The following is a 21,286-nucleotide window of genomic DNA, read 5'->3' as shown; positions in this document are numbered from 1 at the left end:
CCGTGAACTGACTGTGGACTGTTTCCTCAAAAAAAAAATCTGACTGTGGACTGTGAACGCGCAGTGAATGTTTATACTCCCCGCTCGCCCCTCCCCGTCCGTGGCCCGGAGTACGTACTGTACTGGATTCCAGTCAAAAGGTGTTGGGAGAGGATGATTAACTGAAGCTTCCCTCCACTGTGGTGATATGGTCTAATGGACGAACAGGTGCCGGATTCAGATGGATCTACATAACACAAGTCGAGTTCTGTGTTTGTTTGTTCTTTGTATCAGGATACATGGGTGATTAACTCAAGCTATGCGGTGTCTCGCGAGCCAGCAATGCTCCAGGAATCATGTATAAGCTGATGCAAGTCATCCGGATAGCCCTGCTGCCAATGCCCATTGAATGGTAGTTGTTCCGCCCTGACTTCAGACGGTCTCCAAGGGCGGCGAAACCAGTATCACGCCATCAGACGGTCCGCAAGGGCGGCGAAACCAGTATCACGCCATCTCCTCGGACAAAAAGGTAGGGGATGGTGCGCTTGCTAGTCTGGAATCAATGGAATAGCAAACACATCAGTAAGACTATCGCCTATCCGCAGCCAGATTGTAAATCTATTGCAAATCAGAGCTAGAAGTATCTGACAGCATTTTGTGTTGTTGTATCGACTTACCCCAAGCTATGGAAACTGTGACCACACAGATTTGTATAAGTAAACAAAATGAAGAAAACAAGTAACCAGGTTTAACAGCAAAAAATGTACGAGTAGTAAAATAAGATGAACTATCGTGTATACTCCCTCCATTTCTTTTTAGTCTGCATATAAAATTTGTCTGAAGTCAAACTTCGTAAAGTTTGAACAACTTTATAGCAAAAAAATGTCAACATTCACAACACAAAATCAATAGCATTAGATGTATCATGAAATTGATTTTCATACCATATCACTCAATATTGTAAATGTTGAATTTTTTTAATACAAATTTGGTCAAACTTTGTGTAGTTTGACTTCAAACAAATCTTATATGCGGAGTAAACACAAACGGGGGGAGTACATTGTAAAGTGACCAATAGACCATAGTGACATGACCCACATGGTACATCTAGTAATATGTCAAAGAATGTTTCACTAAATAAGTTCAAAAACCCTGGCTACCTACAATAACTGTAAGCAAAAAAAATGGTGCTATGCTTAGTATGCAATATAACACAAATGTTACCAGCAGAATACAAGCAGTTAAGGCGGCTCATTTATAAACACAAAGCATTTTACACGTTACTATGCAACTGAGACTGGGTTATCGTTAAGCAGCATCATGGTAATAGTGCACCTCCCAAATTACATGTGAGTAAGGAACTGAGGATAGTATGAACCATGGCTTCATGTTAAGCAGTATCATGGTAATCGTGCTAAACTCTCACTCCAGAGAGGCTCTACACATCTTTAGCACAAACTAGATAAACATATTGGAATAACTAACGATTTCAATTTGAAAAAAACAGTAGTAGGCAGTCCGAATTTGAACAAACTGAGATCAGCATATAGTTCAAAATTTTGAGGAACAAGAAAGCACTTACACGAACAATCTCCTCATAAGTCTCATCGTCAATTTCAATGGAAGTCACTATCTCTTCTACATCTCCAAGTATCATATTGAGATGTTGATCATACGCCTGGATCGAAGGAAGAATAAAGGAAACTTAGAAACAGAGAACCTCAAATAGTGGCCACACTGATGTCCCAGGGTCAAATTTCCCAACTGTAGTACAAATGAATAACAGTGCATAAATACAGCGTATGGCCCATGGGGCAGCATCATACAACCCACAAAAGGTTTTTTTCAAGTATACAATTGTAACGAATCAGTGAAATGATCATAATGCCCAACGGGCAATAAGTTATAACCCCTTAAGCAACCTGAAGTCTTACAATGAAATGCCGAGATGACTACATATTTCTGTGAACTCAAAATTAAAATACTACTTACATTGCAATACATCTGATTCCACTACTCAAAACTTTCAAATCAGCATGTTACGCTTTATCTACAGTAAGCAGTTATTCATGATGTCTTCAATAGAAGGGAAAAAAAGGACAAATCATATGAGGCCCCGCACAGATAAATTCGGGTTCTGATGCCTTACAGTTCAACCATAAGTAAACGGAAGCTCAGTTTACACACCACAACTCCACAGCAACTCGTTTCTCCAGGCAATAATATCAGTTATTAAATAGCATAAGCCAGCCTAAGCACATACTGGACACACAAACAAGAGCCCTGATGCAACCAAGCCCAGATCGACAGCACAAATTACGAAAAGGGGCGAGAAAACATACATGGAGCTTGCCGCGGAGCTCGCGGTCGGAGCGGAGCTTGACGTAGATGCGCTCGTCGAGGCTGAGCCGTATGAGATCCAGCGGCTCCTTCACCGCCACATCCTCCTCCGAAGCCATCGCCGCCGGCTGGTACCCGCTTCCGCTGCCCGCTCCCCAAACCCTAGCTTCTGAATCGCGAGCTCTTTCACTTCCGCGGCGTTCCGTTTTTTCCCCTTGCCGGGTCGGACAGGTACAGTATACAACCTACTTGGGCTTTGGACTTCTGGGCCCATATTGGTAATCTATGGGCTACTACTCAGCTAATATGTTAGCCCATATTACTTCCTTGTGCAAACTGAAAAATCGATGCTCCCCGCCCAGGGGGGAACTCCTGTTCGGGGGAGCAACTAGTTGACGAGGGCTCCTTCGGGAGCCTCACAATGATCAGCGTCACTTGGCGCGCTCTAAGCCGTTCGCCACGTGTCGCGCTCTGGGCGCTCCCTCCGGATTTATATTTTTATTTTTCCACACGCGTTCCCGGCTTTTTAAACGGTTTTTTCTGGGTTTTTTTGAAATTTCGGTTTTTCAGCGGTCTTCATTAGCTTTTGAAACAAAAAAAATTGCGCAAAAAAAACGCGTTTTCTTTATTTTTTTCCTTCCGTGAGAGGCACGGTTTTGATTTCGCGAGAGTCAAGGCCGTGCCTCTTGAAAACGAAAAAAAACGTGTTTTCTGTTTTTTCCCTTTCACGAGAGGCACGGTTTTGCTTTCGCGAGAGTCACGGTCGTGCCTCTCGAAAACGAAAAAAAACGTGTTTTCTGTTTTTTTTTCTTTCGCGAGAGGCACGGCCGTACATCTCAAAAACAAAAAAACGCGTTTTTTATTTTTTTCCTTCTGTGAGAAGCACGATTTTGCTTCCGGGAGAGACACGGTTGTGCTTTCGCAAGAGGCACGGCCGTGCCCCTCGAAAACGAAAACAAAACGTGTTTCTTCCGTGAGAGACACGGTTTTGCTTCCGCGAGAGGCCTGGTTGTGCTTTCGTGAGAGGCGCGGCCATGCCTCCTCGAAAAAGAAAAAAAATGTGTGATCTCTTTTTTTCCTTCCGCGAGAGGCATGGTTGTGATTTCGCGAGAGGCACGGACGTATCTCTTTCGGAAAAGGAAAAAACCCATACTCCCAGGTCGGTTTTTTCATGAAAAAAAAGTTCGTCAAAACCTATCAACATGGGATCTATTTTCGAAGATCTCGACGCGAGGAATCCAACGGTGAAAACGGTTCGAGATTTAGACGTACGGTTTAAGAGATAAAACGTTTTGAATAAACAGATCTATGAAAAAAGGGAAAACTCCCAGGTTAGGACAAGTGGTGCACATGCAGCGTGCCACTTGTCACAACCTCGGAAGGTGAGAGTGATCTTTGCAATGAGTATTCCTCAATTAGTGATTTCGCCTGTTCGGCGCCTTAAGCGCCCGAACAGGTAGCTGGCGCCCGCAGCAACGCCTTGTGATGACCCACAAGTATAGGGGATCTATCGTAGTCCTTTCGATAAGTAAGAGTGTCGAACCCAACGAGGAGCAGAAGGAAATGACAAGCGATTTTCAGTAAGGTATTCTCTGCAAGCACTGAAATTATCGGTAACAGATAGTTTTATGATAAGGTAATTCGTAACGGGTAACAATTAACAAAAGTAAACAAGGTGCAGCAAGGTGGCCCAATCCTTTTTGTAGCAAAGGACAAGCCTGGACAAACTCTTATATAAAGGAAGCGCTCCCGAGGACACATAGGAATTATCGTCAAGTTAGTTTTCATCATTCTCATATGATTCGCGTTCGTTACTTTGATAATTTGATATGTGGGTGGACCGGTGCTTGGGTACTGCCCTTCCTTGGATAAGCATCTCACTTATAATTAACCCCTCTCGCAAGCATCCGCAACTATAAAAGAAGAATTAAGGTAAACCTAACCATAGCATGAAACATATGGATCCAAATCAGCCCCTTACGAAACAGCGCATAAACTAGGGTTTAAGCTTCTGTTACTCTAGCAACCCACCATCTACTTATTACTTCTCAATGCCTTCCCCTAGACCCAAACAATGGTGAAGTGTCATGTAGTCGACGTTCACATAACACCACTAGAGGAGAGACAACATACATCTCATCAAAATATCGAACGAATACCAAATTCACATGACTACTTATAGCAAGACTTCTCCCATGTCCTCAGGAACAAACGTAACTACTCACAAATCATATTCATGTTCATAATCAGATGGGTATTAATATGCATAAAGGATCTGAACATATGATCTTCCACCGAATAAACCAACTAGCATCAACTACATGGAGTAATCAACACTACTAGCAACCCACAGGTACCAATCTGAGGTTTTGAGACAAAGATCGGATACAAGAGATGAAGTAGGGTTTGAGAGGAGATGGTGCTAGTGAAGATGTTGATGGAGATTGACCCCCTCCCGATGAGAGGGTCGATGGTGATGACGATGGTGACGATTTCCCCCTCCCGAAGGGATGTTTCCCCGGCAGAAACAGCTCCGCCGGAGCCCGAAATTGGTTTCGCCACGGATCTGCCTCGAGACGGCGACGCTTCGTCCCGAAAGATTCCTTCCGATTTTTTCCAGGGCGAAAGACACCTTATACCAGAAGATGGGCATCGGGGGGCTTCCAGGTGGCCCACGAGGCAGGGGGCGCGCCCTCCACCCTCGTGGACAGTGGGTGGCCCCTCTCTTGTGCTTTCTTCGCCCAATATTTTTAATATATTCCAAAACTGATTTTCGTGGAGTTTCAGGACTTTTGGAGTTGTGCAGAATAGGTCTCTAATATTTGCTCTTTTTCCAGCCCAGGATTCCAGCTGCCGGCATTCTCCCTCTTCATGTAAACCTTGTAAAATAAGAAAGAAAAGGCATAAGTAATATGACATAATGTGTAATAACAACCCATAATGCAATAAATATCGATATAAAAGCATGATGCAAAATGGACGTATCACCTTGCTGGGCCGGCCTGTGATGGGAAAGCGAGCGAACAAAAATCGCTAGAAAAGTGGAAAAAAAATACTGCTTAAGGAATCAAACTCACATCGCTCCGGGACGCAAGGCTTGTTCCACATTAGCTGACCACCACAGCCATTGGAAACTAGTGATTTTAACTAGCGCTAACCTTACATGAACTTGTGTGGCCGCGCTATTTATTTATCATTCAGTTTTTATTTTATTTTTATAAATCATGAATTTAAAAATGTTCATCGATTTTGAGACAAAAGTTCACAAACTTAAAAAAGGTTCATCGATTTTCAGAAATAGTTCATCATTTTTTAAGAAAAGTTCACCGATTTTAGAAAAAACTTTATGAAACAGTTTTAAAAGTTCACCGTTTTCGAAAAAAGTTCATTGATTTTGAAAAAAGTTCAGAAAATTAAATTAAAAAATTCATCAATCTTGAAAAAAGTTCACTGAATTTTAAAGAAAGTTCATCAGATTTGGAAAACGTTTAACAAATTTTTAAAAAATATCAAATTTGAAAAAAGTTCATTGAATTAGAAAATAGTTCATAAATTTTAGAAAATAAATAGATATACTTGGAAAAAATCATCGAACAAGGAAGAAGGAAAAATAAAAACAAAAAACAAAAACAAAAAAGAAAATGAAAAAACAAAAAACAGAAAAAACGAAAGAAAGATGATAAGGAAAGAAAGTGATGGAACTTAACGCTTGTAGCTCCTGTGGGGGGTTGGTTACTGCAGTGCGATGTAATAAACCAGGAAATATTCGGTCGAGTCCCAGCTCTCACCAATTTTTTGCGCCTTGAACACGTGAAGGAGGCGAGCGGTGAAGGAAAGAGATAGCGGGTTGGACGGGAGGCGAGCGCGAAATGGGCCGAGCCCAGATAAAGCGGCTGCAGGCGCCGGTTTGCAGAAAACAATAATAACCGGCACCTGCAACCCCAAATAGGGTTCGCCCCGCCGAGCTTGAAGGGATAAACCACACTGCACCTATCCTACACCTCAAATGACGATCCCAGCAACAAAAGGAAGGATTACCATGGAGATTCTCAAATGGCATTATAACGAACGGCACCACGAAAAGACCGGGGGAAATGTGTTAGACCAGCGATCTCGCCTGTCCATAAAACAAGTTCAATGCTAAACATCGAACACAAACTCACTAGTTAAATGGTTTTTTGACAGGGCATTCGACGTCAAGGGCCAGCTTATGCTCAGTATGACAGCAAACTACAAGGGAGTAGCCACCTTGTAAACACCGAAGTGTTTGTCAGGCTCAGCCCCGCGCCAAGGCGGTTTCCAGTGATCACTAATCCGCTCTGAGTCACCAGGGGACGTCCCCCGGCTTATTATCTTATCTGCCATTGATACTAGTATAAAACCATCCGATCCGCCATGGAGTCATGTGACCTGAATTAGTTGAATACCTCGTCGACTGACAGATTTCCCACGTACACACACCAAGAGAGATGTGCTCCAAAGCCATTCCACCCCAGTTCAGGGCTCGTTCGGCTAATCCGGGGACCGGAGGCAATTACTGGAGGGGGTCACGGGGGATCAATTCTCTCCGATTGTCTCCGATCCCCACCGAACCGAACAGGGGCGCTATGAACGCGGCGGCTCCGAACAAGGCATGCCGCAAGTTCCTCCCCGGCGTCATCACCTCCGTCGCGCCTTGTTCGTCGCCGTTGCTGCATGTGACCCGCGGCGAGCAGAGGTCGTGGAGCTCCCCCCTGGCGAGGACGAACGACGGCGCCACGGAGGGCGAGCCGGAGGCGCCGGGGGAGGCCGAGGGAAAGCAGGGAGACGAGGAAGTGGCGAGGAGGAAGACCGCCGCGCAGGAGGTGTTTGAAGGCTTGTACATCTGCGGCTACGTCCTGTTCTACAGGATTGGCGAGTGCGTCTGGTATAAAGTGAAGGAAGGTATCGCCAAACTCCGCAAGAAACGATGATATATGCTGCGGGTTGATCGGGTTAATTACGTACTGCGGCAGTACTTACTGCGTGCTTATTAGTCCCTTCCATGCTCGTTGTGACGCCTCGTGCTCGTACGGATGGAGATGTGTTCTCCTTTGTAACTGCTCGCATGTAAGGTTTGCTGGATTCAGAAGAGACTGTATTCTGGTGGTTTCCAGTCGGCATACAAATGCTGATTCGGTTCCATGATTACCCGGGTGGATTGAGATCATGGTGTGTGAGACCAAAGAACTACACAGGTTTACAGCTAATGACTTGACAAACTCTCCGGGTAGCTTATCCAACCCGAACGGCGCTGAGCAAACGATGTTCATAACTTAGGACTCTCTTAGCCGGCGAACGTTCGTTGGAAGGGGTGGCATTTTGAACGATTTCACCGGTTTTAGTTGTGAGGGGATGACAACTTCTTCAAAACAACAAGGTGGTTTCTTCTGAAGAAGGCATTTTCATTACTCTCATTGTTTATTCGTTTGATCTCGTGAAGTAACTAAAACTGTGAGGAAAAAGCGCTCACTTGCAAACCCCTCCCGGCTGACGTTCGCCAGATAACATTACTGATAATTTAAGTTCGGTTATGCTCAGAAAAAATAAGGAAATTTATGAGTTGCAACATGCAAGCCTAACCGTTGGCAAGGGGTTACCAAGTCGCAGTTTTGTGGTGGTTGAACTAGTTAGAGGTAGTAAGTAGAGAGGATTAGTTTACACATGATATGGTCTTTTAAACTCTTATAAGTGCTCTTAAAATAGAAGTAAATGGAATGTTTATAGAGAAGAAAATAATAGAATATTGGAATGGCTTGAGTGCAACCCAAAAATTGTCATGCAGCGCTATCCAAAACGTTCGAGAGCGATATAGAGAGAATTGGTCTTCTTACGAGCCGTATGCAAAAAATTCGCTCATTTTGAATTTTTTTTACCTCATTTTGACCGAAGGACATTGAAATGACATGAGGATCAACGCGAAATATGAAAGTGAACTAGAAAACATTGCATTCAACAAATAAAACAAATCACAACAATTACACAAGTTGATGTGATCTGACAAAAGAGAAAATGAACATGTTCAGCACGGTTAAGCATCCACCCGATACAAGTACATGTATCACGTACCTATCAGCGGTTAACCGTGCTCATCAAGACGAAAACAATAAAAATTACACCGCATCATTCGCATGTATACACACAAGCGGCCAATGAATGCTAGTAATTAACTCCTCCCCTACTGTCCGCTGCTTCAGTAGAGGAAATATGCGACGAGGGAGGCGACGAGGGCGGCCGGGGCGATTGCCACCTCGGAGGCGTCGCTGGTGGCAGGGGCAGCCTCAGAGGCCATGACGGCGGTGGCCGAGGCGGCCGCGAGGAGGGCGGCGAAGGCGATCTTCTTCATCTCCATTTCGGACGGACGGTGGTGCGGTGGAGATCGGCGGTGTGGCGGGGGATTATTGATGACGGTTTTATTAGCTGGGACTTGAAAGTCTTATTTAGCTTGATGATGATCGATGCTTGGGAGAGGATTTTATAGGTCGAGATGATTGGGTATGAGTGGTTAGGAGCGGGATTAGGATGATCGCGCTCCTGGTAGCCTTTGGATGGTTTAACGGTGGTCGGAGAGCGGAGAGGGTCAAAAGGAGGCAAAAATAGGCATGCATGCATGTTTACTTAGCAAGGGACTCGGTTGTTCTTGACCTTATTTTTTGCCTGGTTTCCTCAGCCTCCTCTTCCTCATATTTTAGGACGCACTGGCCGGAGACGTACGCACAATTGTATATGTAGCCCCACTAGGGAACGCATGCATGCAACCGCACTACTAGTTGTTTGTCATGTATAGAATGTGTTCGTTGTTACCTAGTTAATGATAGACAAATGTAACTGTAAAAAAATCAGAGGAAATGACAGTGTAGGTCGTGTAGGTCTTTCTGAAATTTTACGAAGGGGTAATTATGGCCGAACCAGAAACTATAGTGACGTCTACCTAATTAATGGAGCAATCCTCTACTCTTGGGGTTAATGAATTGATGATCGAGACCTTTGAAAATTGAAACCGGCTCAAGATCAAGAAAGAAAGAAAATTGCAGTGCCGCCCACGACTCCGCGAGACAATGCCACGAATCCGCGTGACGCGGTTCGCATCACATCGATAGTTCGACGCCAAATGCCCCTAATACGGCCGGCTACAACAATAAATTTATTTGTTGATTACAGCTATTCTATCGTTGCCGCTAGCTCCAACCATACCAGCTCACGCACACGACAGCATCACAGCAAGAAGATCATTGTTGATACCGGAACTCTTAGCAGGCGGCAGGCTTATAAAACGTCGTCTTCACCACTCACCACGCTTCTAAGTTTCCTCCGCCATTTTCTTTCTCGTCTGTTGCGCTGCGTGGCAAGAGACAGCCAAGGGAGGATGGGGAACTGCGGGTTGAAGCCGAAGGCGCTTGGCGACGACGACGCTCCCCCGCCTGCCGAGCCGCCGACGGCACCGGCGACCGGCGCGGAACAGGAGGCGGCGCTGCCGGCGGTGGTGGAAGAGGCACAGGTACCTGCGGAGGAAGCTAGCCGGGACGTCGTGGTCGGGCAACAGAGTGAGGTACGGCGCAGCTAGAGGTTTTGTTCATCTCTCAACTTCTACCGAATTCTAGTAGGAGTACGTCTTTTCTTCTAGGCTAGACTGCTATATGCGTTCCGGCACCTGGATGTTTATCAAGCGCATGTCTTTCTGTTCACTCTTCAATATATATTTTTGGTTTGTTTTTCGAGTTTGGGCGATATAGCTCCAGAAAATATCTGGTGCACCGGAGCTTGTGGTGCTACCGGTGCACCGAAGTCATATTATGTTTTTAAAATGTTTAAAAAAAATAAAAAAATGTAGCACACTCATACGACATTAATGTAGGTTATCACAAAATTTGAAGTCAAAATTCGAAACATAACTTGAAAAACAAAAATGAAAAATTCAACACTAAATAGTACATAACATAACTTGGGCTTTAGATTTGGCCCATTATCACACTGATGTTAAATTTATCATTTCTGTATCTCAAAAATATTTTAAATTTTTATACAAAATTTTGTGACATCATACATCGATGTAGTGTTAACGTGCTAGATTTTTTTTCAGATTTTTTAAAATATTTTATGGCATCCGGTGCACCGGTAGCATCACAAGTGTGGGTGCACCAGATATGTTTCCGATATAGCCGAAATCACTAGTTAAGGAGTACTTGTTGCAAAGATCACTCCCACCTTCCCAGGTCGTGACAAATGGCGCGCTGCATGTGCGCCACTTGTCGCAACCTGAGAGTTTTCTTTTTTCGTAGATTCGTTTATTCAAAATGTTTTATCTCCTAAACCGTGCGTCCAAATCTCGAACCGTTTTCACCATTGGATTCCTCGCGTCGAGATTTTCAAAACTAGATCTATATTGATAGGTTTTGATGAACTTTTTTCAAAAAAAAATCAAACAAAAAACCAGACAGGGAGCACGGGTTTTTTCCCTTTCCGAAGGATGCCTCTCGCGAAATCACAACCGTGCCTCTCGCGAAAGAAAAAAAAAAGAAAAGAAAACGCATTTTTTCCGTTTCCGAGGAGGCACGGCCATGCCTCTCGCGAAAGCACAACCATGCCTCTTGCGGAAGCAAAGCCGTGCCTCTCGTGAAAGAAAAAAAAAACAGAAAACACGTTTTTTCCCGTTTCCGAGAGGCACGGCCGTACCTTTCGTGAAAGCACAACCGTGCCTCTCTCGGAAGAAGAAAAAAACAGAAAACACGTTTTTTTCCGTTTCCGAGAGGCACGACCGTGCCTCTCGCGAAAGCACAAGCATACCTCTCTCGGAAGCAAAACCGTGACTCCTGCGGAAGGAAAAAACGTTCTATTTTTTTCCCGTTTCCGAGAGGCACGGCCGTGACTCTCGCAAAAGCAAAACCGTGCCTCTCGCGGAAGCAAAACCGTGACTCTTGCGAAAGGAAAAAAAACACGTTTTTTCGCTAAAAAAAGATTTCCCGAAAAAAAATTGGTCCAAAAGTTAAGAAAGACCGGTGAAAAACCGAAAGGTCAAAAAACCCGAAAAAACCCGTTTAAAAAGCCGAAAACGCGTGCAAAAAAAAACCCCGGAGGGAGCGCCCAAAGCGCGACACGTGGCGGGCAGATAAGAGCGCGCCAAGTGACGCTGATCGTTGTGAGGCTTCCGAAGAATCCCTCGTTAATTAGTTGCTCTATGTGGTTCCGAGGTCTGGGCCGTTGTTCTATTCGGGATTGATCTTTATGTACACAGGCCTTTGACGCTTTGTGTGGAGTAAGCCCGGTTGCCACTCGGCCACGGTGATCCGAGTTTGTTCCTATTGTTTTTACTTTATTTTTTCATGATTATTTTCGCCTTTTTTGTTTTAGCTTTTATGTACATATAGGTGACCGAAAATTTCTTATTTCAAAACCGAAGATCCTAAACGAGCATTTCTTATTAACTGAGAACTGGGCAGTTGCATATTCTTAACCGTGTCTAGTGTTAAGGTTTTTTTTTTTGAGGGAAAGCCTTCATGGCGCATTTATTGATTTTTCAATAGTGTTACATCGTGAATTACATCCGAGGCAATAAAGCTAGGTGACCAGAAAATTACAGAATTTGTAGTAAAAGCATGTCTAAATTGTGCGGCATATAGTTTGCTTCCCGTTTGCGGTATTGCAATGAAAAATTTCCTATCATGTGAGCAATTTGAAAGCACTCCGCAAGGATCGCTGAGTAAGGACTCCATATCTGAGTGACTCCATTAAAAGCCTCAACTAGTTTCAGTGAGTCTGTTTTTACAATGATTGGCGAGCATCCGATTCTTTCCACAAGATTTAACCCCATCCGGAGAGCCAAAGCTTCGGCTGTTGCTGCATCATGGATGTGCCGAAGCGGTTCGCAAGTACCACCAATCGCTTCTCCAGCATCGTTACGAATGACCGCACCCGCTCCTCCTAAGCCATCAACGTAACCTGCATCAGTGTTAAGTTTGTAAGTCTGCTTAGGCGGCTTGGTCCATGACACTTCATGTGGTACTAATTTCACACTAGCAGCACCAAAGTTACTCGCCAAAGCTTGAATACCGAAAGCCGATTGCATCGGCGGTGCCACATTCGCACCTTTTACGAATTCTCTCCGCTACCATCAGATATACCAGGCTCCCGTGATAACCATCTCTTTTAAGCCGACATGACCAAGGACAGGAGATTTGTTGCCAGGACGTCTCAAGAGTTCTTCCAAAACCACTGAACCTGACATGTCAATTCTTGTAGCCTCCTCAATGATGTCCAGTAAACCAACAGAGTTCCAAACTTGCTTCGCACCAGCACATGTGAACATCAGGCGCTTGATGTCTTCTGCGCCCATTGATATCTAGTGTTAAGTTTAGACAACTATAGAGACAATTTTGTTTCGTGCAACTCCAAACGCCATAATGTCCAACTTAGACAACACAAAAATGACTTTCATTTTAAAGAAGATGACTATTTTTGGGGAACTTATAATATGGTAAATCTTTTCTTTTTGTGGCGCACTATGGCACGACACCCTGTGTCGCGCATCGCTCTTGGGTCTTTCCACTTTGCCATGCTGATACCACTCATGCATCATATTCATGAGCGGGCAGCTAACCGAAATTCAATGGCGTATGCTGGTTCACGCTGGAACATTGTAGGGAGAATGTTCGTTTTCCAGAATTTTTTTGTGTGTTTACCAGTGAGAGAAGCAATTTACTACTCCCTCTGATCCATAATAAGCGTCGTTCAAAAGTTCTTTTGGAAGCAATTACTCAAAAGGTTTAGTACTGCCACATAAGTTCAGAAGAAAGTCTTGAACTTCCTGGCAACTAATAGGTGCAGTATAAGAAATTTGGTGTGCATATTCATGTCAACAATAACTTGCTAAACCATACCGTGTACTGCCACCGTGCAACAGGAGGGTACCAGCGCAGCAGCTGAAACGAAAGAACAGGAAGAACCGAAGGAAACAGAGGGCACGGAGCCCCCGAAGGAGAAGGAAACGGTGGCGGAGGAGGCCCCCTCCGCCGGCGAACTTCCGACGTCCACGCCGGCCAGCGTCGACTGATATCAAGTTTTGAAATGAAGGTTTTGTTGTAACGTGGTCCGCTTCAATTACTTTGGGTGTACAATTTTCAGAGTTTGTTTTGGGACGAACAGTAGTTCTGGAGCTGCATTGTGGCAGCTTTTCTTTTTGCGCTTCCCGGCTTTTGGTGTATACATACAGTCGCTTCATTTTCGTTCTGGATTGTTGGCAGGATGGAATGGAATTATGAATTGTCCTTCGATTTTATTTTATTTTTGAAAAATGAATTATGCTTCGTTGATGTACGCTGCTATCTTATGCTGCCTAAACATATCGAATGGGAAGCGGATTGGCTGAGCAAATGCGCCGAATAATCAGGGCATCTGTACTGGCCTCATATTCTGAAAAATATCACGCTTCTCTCGTGTACTGTCCCTGAAAGTCTGATGTTCAGATTCTTAACCGGAGGAAACAATCAAACATGGCGTGTGTTTCAGAGAGAACATGTGTTATGTGTTGTGGTCAAGGAAGGAATTTGTACGAAGCTCCGTACTACAGTAGTACCCCGTTTGATGAAAGGAGTGAGGTCGTCGAACCATGTGCAACAGGGCAACGACTAGCTAGCTAGATGCGCGATTAATTACCCGGTCGTTGCGGTCGCATTTGACCAGCGAATGATGGGCTGGGCCGGGTTTCATTGATGCCACTTCACTGTCGTGGTCCATCCCGTGCCCATGTAACGGAATCAAGCCATTCAAAACGTTTTTTTACCGGCCAGTACATCTTTTTTTTTACATCACAATCAATCAAACGGCTACGGGTGAGTGAGACCAACTTCCCCGTGACCCCTACCCCGACATGTTTGGGTGCTCCTGACTCGACGGTGCGATCGATGGGCTTTACTACTGGCGATATGATCCTTTGATCGCGCACCACGTCAACTCGGTCGGCGATCGGGCGTGCAGATAAGATTCCGAGCGCGATCGAAGACGATCCGATTGCCGCCGATCATACGCGCGCACACACACACATCAGCGGTTCCAATCTAGGACTCCATGACGAGTCTCGCCACAGCCCACCAACCGATTGTCATCATCGTCACCATGATGTGTCATGTGCCTATCACCCGTGCATACGCTGACAGCGCCACACCACGCGCATACGATCGACCGCGCCGCTGGATGGAGCACGGCTGAGTTGTCACGGGAACCACGCCGAGGTCGATCGATCGATCAAGCGAGCGGCAGCTGCGCGGCGCCTTCCGGGCTGGCCCGAGAGGGAGGAGAGTCCGGCGCGTGCTCTCGGTCTCACGCGTCGTCGACAGCGGCTTTCGAGCAAACTGCTTTTGTATTGTAGTGCACGCACGGGCGTTCTGGTGCGTCACGCGTCCCACGCCGGCGTACGACGACGCACGGCATCGCTCCCGGCTCGGGAGAGATGGCTGGAAAGCTTTCCGTTCGGGTTACGGCCGCATGCATGGCGTACGCACGGGCCGGTACCGGCACCGTGACGGTGCACGTGGCGGTATCGGGCGCCGGCCTCTCCGACCGTCCCCCCGGGCGGAAGAGACAAGCTTCGACTACTCAGCAGTCAGCACGGAGTGCTAGTAGTACTCGGCGGTACGTACTCCACTAGTAGCCTAACTGTAGAGTGTAGACACACGACTGTAGCCTAACAGTGTAGTGGTAGCAGTAGTACTCCGGCTCGCCGGTCCACGTGCTCCATCGGTGCACCGTCACGACTGGGTCTCCCATGCCGGTGGCTCGATCCCAGCAGCACGATTTCACATCAAACGTACGCCATGGTGCGTATCACACCAAGTTGCAACTTTCACTCAACGACTTGTCGGAATGAAAGCTCCGTCAATATTTTTCCTCACAGGAGCTAGTAGTAGCTGAATGAGAGCTCGATCATTTAGGCCAACTCCAGCGCGCCGCCCCATTCCGTCCGGTGCATCCATTTAAGATAGAACGGACGAATAACGCGGCCCAACGCATGGCCCCAAACGAACAAATGTTCGGATTTTTTCCGTTTCCGACCCATTTCTGGCCCAAATTTACGCTGAGTTTGGGGTGAAACGGACATCGCGCGGACGGGCTGGCCGCCCTTGTCCTCCCCGTGGCCTGCCTGTCGGGGATACTAGCAGCCCATTCGCCTCCAATGCCCCCACCCGCTCTCCCCCGCCCCATCCCGCCGCCGGCGCCGGATATGGACCACGACAGCTTCCGTCGAGTGCTCCAGAGCGGCCAGTAGTCGGCCGCCAACCATCCCTGCTGCATCGAGGTGATCATCGCGACCTCTTTGCCACCACGACCGCAAGGTGTTTGACACTTTGCCCACAAAGGTATGGACAATGGAGATGAATTTTTCTTCCACCACTTCATTTATTCATCGGACGATTCGTCCTCGGATGACGAAGATCTTGTGGTGGCTGCACTAGTCGTTCACGACCACATTGAACGGCAGCTTCCTCGGTACAGGGGGCCAGTCCCTGGCAGTGCTCCCAACCTGAACCGCAAAAGAGAGAGAGGCCACACCCTGCTCTATGCCGATTACTTTGCGAATACCCCGCTCTTCAGGCCGGATAAATTCCGACGCCGTTTTCGTATGGCAAGGCATCTATTCAATCGTATCCGAGAGGGAGTGGTTGCTCATGACCTATACTTCGAGTGCAAGACGGATGCTCTTGACAAGCTTGGATTCTCCTCTTACCAGAAATGCATCGCGGCCATCCGCATGCTTGCATATGAAATTCCAGGCGATCTGGTGGATGAGTATGTGCGCATGAGTGAGTCCACATGTCTGCTGTCACTGTACAACTTCTGCAAGGCCGTGGTGGCAGTGTTTGGCCCTGAGTACTTGAGGCAGCCAAATGCCGCTGAACAGAAAGGTTGTTGGCGACCAACGCAGCTAGAGGCTTTCCAGGCATGCTTGGCATCATAGATTGTATGCACTGGGAGTGTAAGAACTGTCCATTTGCTTGGCGCCAGTACAAGGGGCATGTTAAAGCGTGCACTATCATATTAAAAGCGGTGGCTTCGCAGGATCTTTGGATGCGGCATTCTTTCTTCGGCATGGCAGGTTCTCACAATGATATCAACGTGCTGCACCGTTCTCCAGTCTTCGCAAGGCTTGCAGAAGGCCACTCCCCACCTGTCAACTTTGAAATCAACGGCCACCAGTACAACAAGGGATACTACCTAGCTGATGGTATATATCCTAAGTGGTCAACTTTTGTGAAGACAATCTCGAACCTCCAAGGTGAGAAGAGAAAGAGATTTGCTCAAAATGCAAGAGAGTGCTAGAAAGGATGTGGAACATGCTTTTGGTGTGCTTCAATCCCGATGGGGTATCGTTCGAAACCCTGCACTGACATGGGATGAAGGGAATCTTTGGGAGGTGATGACTGTTTGTGTGATCATGCACAACATGATCGTCGAGGACGAGCGTGATAACAACATCTTCGACCAAGGATTTGATTTTCAAGGTGAAAATGTTGAGCCCCTGCACCAAGAACCGGCAACGTTTGAACAGTTTGCCCAATTTCATCATGAACTGCGTGATTGGCACACTCATTTGGATCTTCAAAATGACTTGGTTGAGCATGTGTGGACTCACATTGGCAACCAGTAGATGTATTGGTTCTTATGTTCATTCGAGACAATTTCGATTTGGTTGTAAACTTATTTTATTAGAGACAATTTCGATTGAGTTGTAAAACTATTTTTATTTTCAGACAATTAATATTTGGACGTGCAAACTAGGTTTGAACATTGAAATATGAAAGCATTTTTGGCCGTGGCGGACAAGATTGGGCCAAAGGATGAGTCCGTGCATTAGGCGCACGGCCACCGCATCACAGGACAGGCCCGGACACGACCCCATTGCCCTACACAAACGGGCAGAATCTGAGCAAAATGGACGTCGTTTGGGGTTGTGCGCTGGAGTTGGCCTTAGGGGGTGTTTGTTTCCAGGGACTTTTTGGTGTAGGGACTAGAAAAAGTCCCTTCTAGAGACTTTTTAACCAAACAGGAGGGACTACTAGGGACTAAAAGTTGCTTTTTGGGACTAAATAAAGAAGACTCTCAAGGAGAGTCTTTTTTGGGACTTTTCCAAAAATGCCCCTCCCTGCACTTATTGCCCCGCCGTCTCATGGTGTTGACTAGGGGTAACATTGTCTTTTACATGTCATTTAATAACCTCTAGGGAGGGACTAGGGACTTTTTAGTCTCTGGAAACAAACAGGGAGGGACTTTTTAGAGACTAGGGACTTTTTAGTTGGAACTAGAAAAAGTCCTACTAGGACTTAGGCTGGCCATAGTGGGGGTAACATCAGTAGTATCATGTACTTGGGACTCGCGAACATGCTTATGTGGCAGGCAATTAAAAAAGAGAGATGTTTATAGTAACATAGGTAGATACCGTAACATAATAAATGTGGGGTTACTATGTGTCATGCATGACAATAAATGAGACCATTTATGATACTAATCTATGATATTATGCACTATAGAGGTAGTAACATAGACTAGTAACATATGCATGTTACTAGTCTAAGTTACTCCCCCCTATGACCAGCCTTATGAACCAAACGGGGCATTAGTAGTACGGTTGAGAGACGTAGGCGTGTTACTGTAAACCAGTCTTCCACCACTCCGCGTTACATTGATTAAGGATGATGGTACACTGACCCTTAATGGCGGCTTTTTAATAAGTGAAAGGTGCTTTTGGTTACGGCGAGCGCCGAGGACGGCACGCACGGCCGCGGCTCCGGTCCGGTCACACACACGGCTTTCCAAGCGCCCTCACATTCCGCGCCGGCCGGCGGACCGCCGACCCTGCCTGCACGGATTCTGCCACGCGGGTTTGTTTAATCACGAACAACAACATCACAAGTTAGGTGCACACTGCTGACTACAAGTACTAGTGCTGTAGAGTACAAAGCACTCCCGAATAACGGAAAGCGTGCACGGCGACGACAAAGTTGAAAGTGAAGTTGAGTGTCGTTGCTTTGTGCTTCCATGCCTCTATCCATCCATGCACGGTAAAGTTGTATTTTCTACATAGGTTTGGTGGTTTACTGCATTGTGAATTGCATTATTGCTGTCAAGTTGCGAGGCTCAGAGCCAAGTGGACAAGGGGACGTGTTTTCTGACCTGGATTTGTTTAACTTACAGCACGGTGAGTTTTAAAATGTGGAGATAGATACCGCAAGTTTCTTTAGAGGAAACATCCCTATCGAAATTCAGAACAACATTAGAACATGTTTCTGTCGTCGGTGAGATGTACGCGGTGATTTTGCCAATCTTGAAGCTCTATGATTCTAGACTCTGGTAGGCGTCATCACTAGTAGGAAAAGGGGCTTTTATCCCGGTTTGTAAGGGCCTTTTGTCCCGGTTTTCGAACCGGGACTAAAGGGTCGTTACTAAAGCCCTAAACCCTTTAGTCCCGGTTCTTACACGAACCGGGACAGAAGGTCCTCCACGTGGCCGCTGCTGCCAGCCCAGGCAGGGGGGCCTTTGGTCCCGGTTGGTGCCACCAACCGGGACCAATAGGCAGGGCCTTTTGTCCCGGTTGGTGTCACTAATCGGGACCAATAGGCATCCACGCGTCAGCATTTCAGGGGCTGGAGTTTTTGTTTTTCTTAAAGGGGGGGTTGAGGGGTTAATTTAGGTGTTTCATATATTGTGTTAGCTAGCTAATTAATAGAGAGAAGTGTCCTCTCTTATCTCCGTGCTTGGTCGACGCTACGTACTATATACGTATGGAGAGGACTAGACACGCTAGCTAGTAATCAAATGAAGGAAACAGAAGATCGTCATGAACATATGCATACAGAGAGAAGTGATATCGACCACCTCTCCTTCTCCGAGAGATTGGTCGAACAACAAGTTCTCGTATATCTATCCGACACTACCGGCTACATATATACAATAATTATCTCTTACAATACAATCTCCTAATTAAATTGTAAGAACACAGGGTCCACATAGTATTCTCCGTTTTCAGCGATCACGTGGTCAAGGAAGAATGCCGCCAATTCCTCTTGAATTGCTCGCATACGATCTGGTGCTAGGAGTTCATCCCGCTTCCGAAACATCTAATTTGAAGAAGGGGGTCAATACATATATATATGAATAAATGAAACTCAACACAAATGATGGTAATAAAATAAAATTGTGAATATTATTGCTTACGCACTTCATATTGTTCGTCAGAGTAGCCCCGCTCACAGGTCGTGTAGCGGATGGACTCGCAAACGTAGTATCCACAGTAATTATTCCCGAGTTCCTGCCACAACCACTTTACAAGAAATAGAGGTCAATCAAACTGATAAGCAAGCATGCTAAATGGTATTGATGAAACTAGCGCTTGAATCACTAGGAGATGCGCGGAACATGCTACTATAGTACTTACTTTTGGGTGTTTAAATTGCAGCTTCTTCGGCAGTCCCGGAGCTTTTGTGGTGAATTTTCTCAAAACCCTGCTAGACAAAGAAAACAATTACTTGATATCAGGAAATGAACAAAGTTGCTGATATGGTGGATAATGATCGATTTAACTTACTTCTCGAGCATTTGAGTCATGTTCGCATAGTCCTGGGGATCTTTTCGTCTCGAGTCTAAGACGGTTACTACTCCCTGCTCAAGCTTAATCTCTAGGAGAATATAGTGGAAGCTGCGCATGCATGCATAAGTCATCAATTACATTACCATAACCTGGACTAATAAGGGAAATCGAATATGCACAAGACAGTAACACTCACTTGAAGTTGTAAGGAAAGAGTATTATATCTTTGTTTTGATTTAATACCAACGATCATAGCAAGTTGGCCTCGGCTTCTTTGGCATGTTTTTCAACCGTATATGCATCTATGAGATTTGTGTTAATGAACCCAATATCATCGATTTGTCTTTTCTTCAATTCGGCGATCTTCAATCTGCATAATATAGTGAGGATAATTATAAATACATGCAATGAAAGAGCTGACCTATATGGAGAGACTTAATGACAGAAGTAGTACTACTTACAGATAGTAGCAAGTGATCGTTGTTTTATCGAGGGCCTTTTGATTGTAAAACTGGAAGAAATCCTCAAATGGAACATTCAACAGTTCAATTCCAACGAGGTCATGCTCCGGTTTAACTCTCAGCGTCAAAGTACTCATCCCATCAGACTCTCTGCAGGTTTTCATGTACCAATCATGTAATCTTCGCATCATCGTTGTTAGAGATCTTTCATCTTTGACGAGAGGCTTCCCGTAATGGTATTTGTGTTCGTCCACCTCCATGATTTCATAATGTACATCGTCGGGCAGGTAATCTCCAAGATTGCTATAACCGGCCACCATCCTCGGATCATTAGTGACGATGTCTTTTGACACCTTGAGCGGGGGGCACGATTGGTTCGCTTGTTCGCCGAGCTGGGCAATTTTTTCCCAGCTCATCGTTCTTTTAACCTTTGATCACTGACAGTACTTCCCGACCGCTCTGCTTCGGCATATGTCTTTGGAAGAATGCGCTCATAGTTGCCTCTCGGCGGAGACTTTGGTGGTTTTGTCATGGCAGCCAGAGTGCGCTTTGCTTTCACCGGATCTACCTTCTCCTCCGGAGGTGGATGTTTCTTTGCTTTAACCCCTTCAAAGAAGTTTGTCACTTCGGCTCGCACGATCTTCCTGGTTTCCTCCTCGGTCCTCTCGTATGGTAACTTTTCTGGAGTCTTCAGAGAAGGACCGAATCTGTATTGCTTCCCGCCTCTGGCAGCTGTACTGCTAGACGCCGGCAGAGCAGACGGAGCGGCTGCGGCTGTCTTCTTTCCTTGCTTACGAGGCGGAGGAGAAGGACTACGACGCGCCGGAGCAGCCGCAGCGGCGGCGGGTCTCTTCCGCCCTTGCTGACGAGGCGGAGAAGGAGGAGGCTGGCTGCTCTGGCGCGGGCGGAGAAG

General features: G+C 46.0%; 3 protein-coding genes across 3 annotated transcripts; 2 read left to right on the top strand and 1 right to left on the bottom strand.

Annotated features, from left to right (window-relative positions):
* Nucleotides 1–157: 157 nt before the first annotated feature.
* Nucleotides 158–2,575, bottom strand: LOC109753143 (sm-like protein LSM3A). The gene is made up of 3 exons (XM_020312066.3): nucleotides 2,322–2,575; nucleotides 1,562–1,657; nucleotides 158–532 (listed from the first exon to the last, which is right to left on the bottom strand). The coding sequence occupies exons 1-3, from the start codon at nucleotides 2,436–2,438 to the stop codon at nucleotides 452–454; spliced, it is 294 nt and encodes a 97-aa protein (XP_020167655.1). The 5' UTR covers nucleotides 2,439–2,575; the 3' UTR covers nucleotides 158–451.
* Nucleotides 2,576–9,501: 6,926 nt separating this feature from the next.
* Nucleotides 9,502–13,609, top strand: LOC109753152 (uncharacterized). The gene is made up of 2 exons (XM_020312073.4): nucleotides 9,502–9,886; nucleotides 13,235–13,609. Exons 1-2 carry the CDS (start codon nucleotides 9,704–9,706, stop codon nucleotides 13,382–13,384), a joined length of 333 nt encoding a protein of 110 aa, XP_020167662.1. The 5' UTR covers nucleotides 9,502–9,703; the 3' UTR covers nucleotides 13,385–13,609.
* A 2,340-nt stretch (nucleotides 13,610–15,949) lies between these two features.
* Nucleotides 15,950–16,975, top strand: LOC141033436 (uncharacterized). Its single transcript, XM_073506277.1, has 3 exons — nucleotides 15,950–16,232; nucleotides 16,424–16,603; nucleotides 16,728–16,975. Exons 1-3 carry the CDS (start codon nucleotides 15,950–15,952, stop codon nucleotides 16,973–16,975), a joined length of 711 nt encoding a protein of 236 aa, XP_073362378.1.
* The last annotated feature ends 4,311 nt before the right edge of the window (nucleotides 16,976–21,286 follow it).

This window comes from Aegilops tauschii, chromosome 1 (genome assembly GCF_002575655.3).
Source record: "Aegilops tauschii subsp. strangulata cultivar AL8/78 chromosome 1, Aet v6.0, whole genome shotgun sequence".
Lineage (NCBI taxonomy): Eukaryota > Viridiplantae > Streptophyta > Magnoliopsida > Poales > Poaceae > Aegilops > Aegilops tauschii.
The sequence above is the reverse complement of the archived record's forward strand: the minus strand, read 5'-3'. Positions and strand labels throughout refer to the sequence as shown.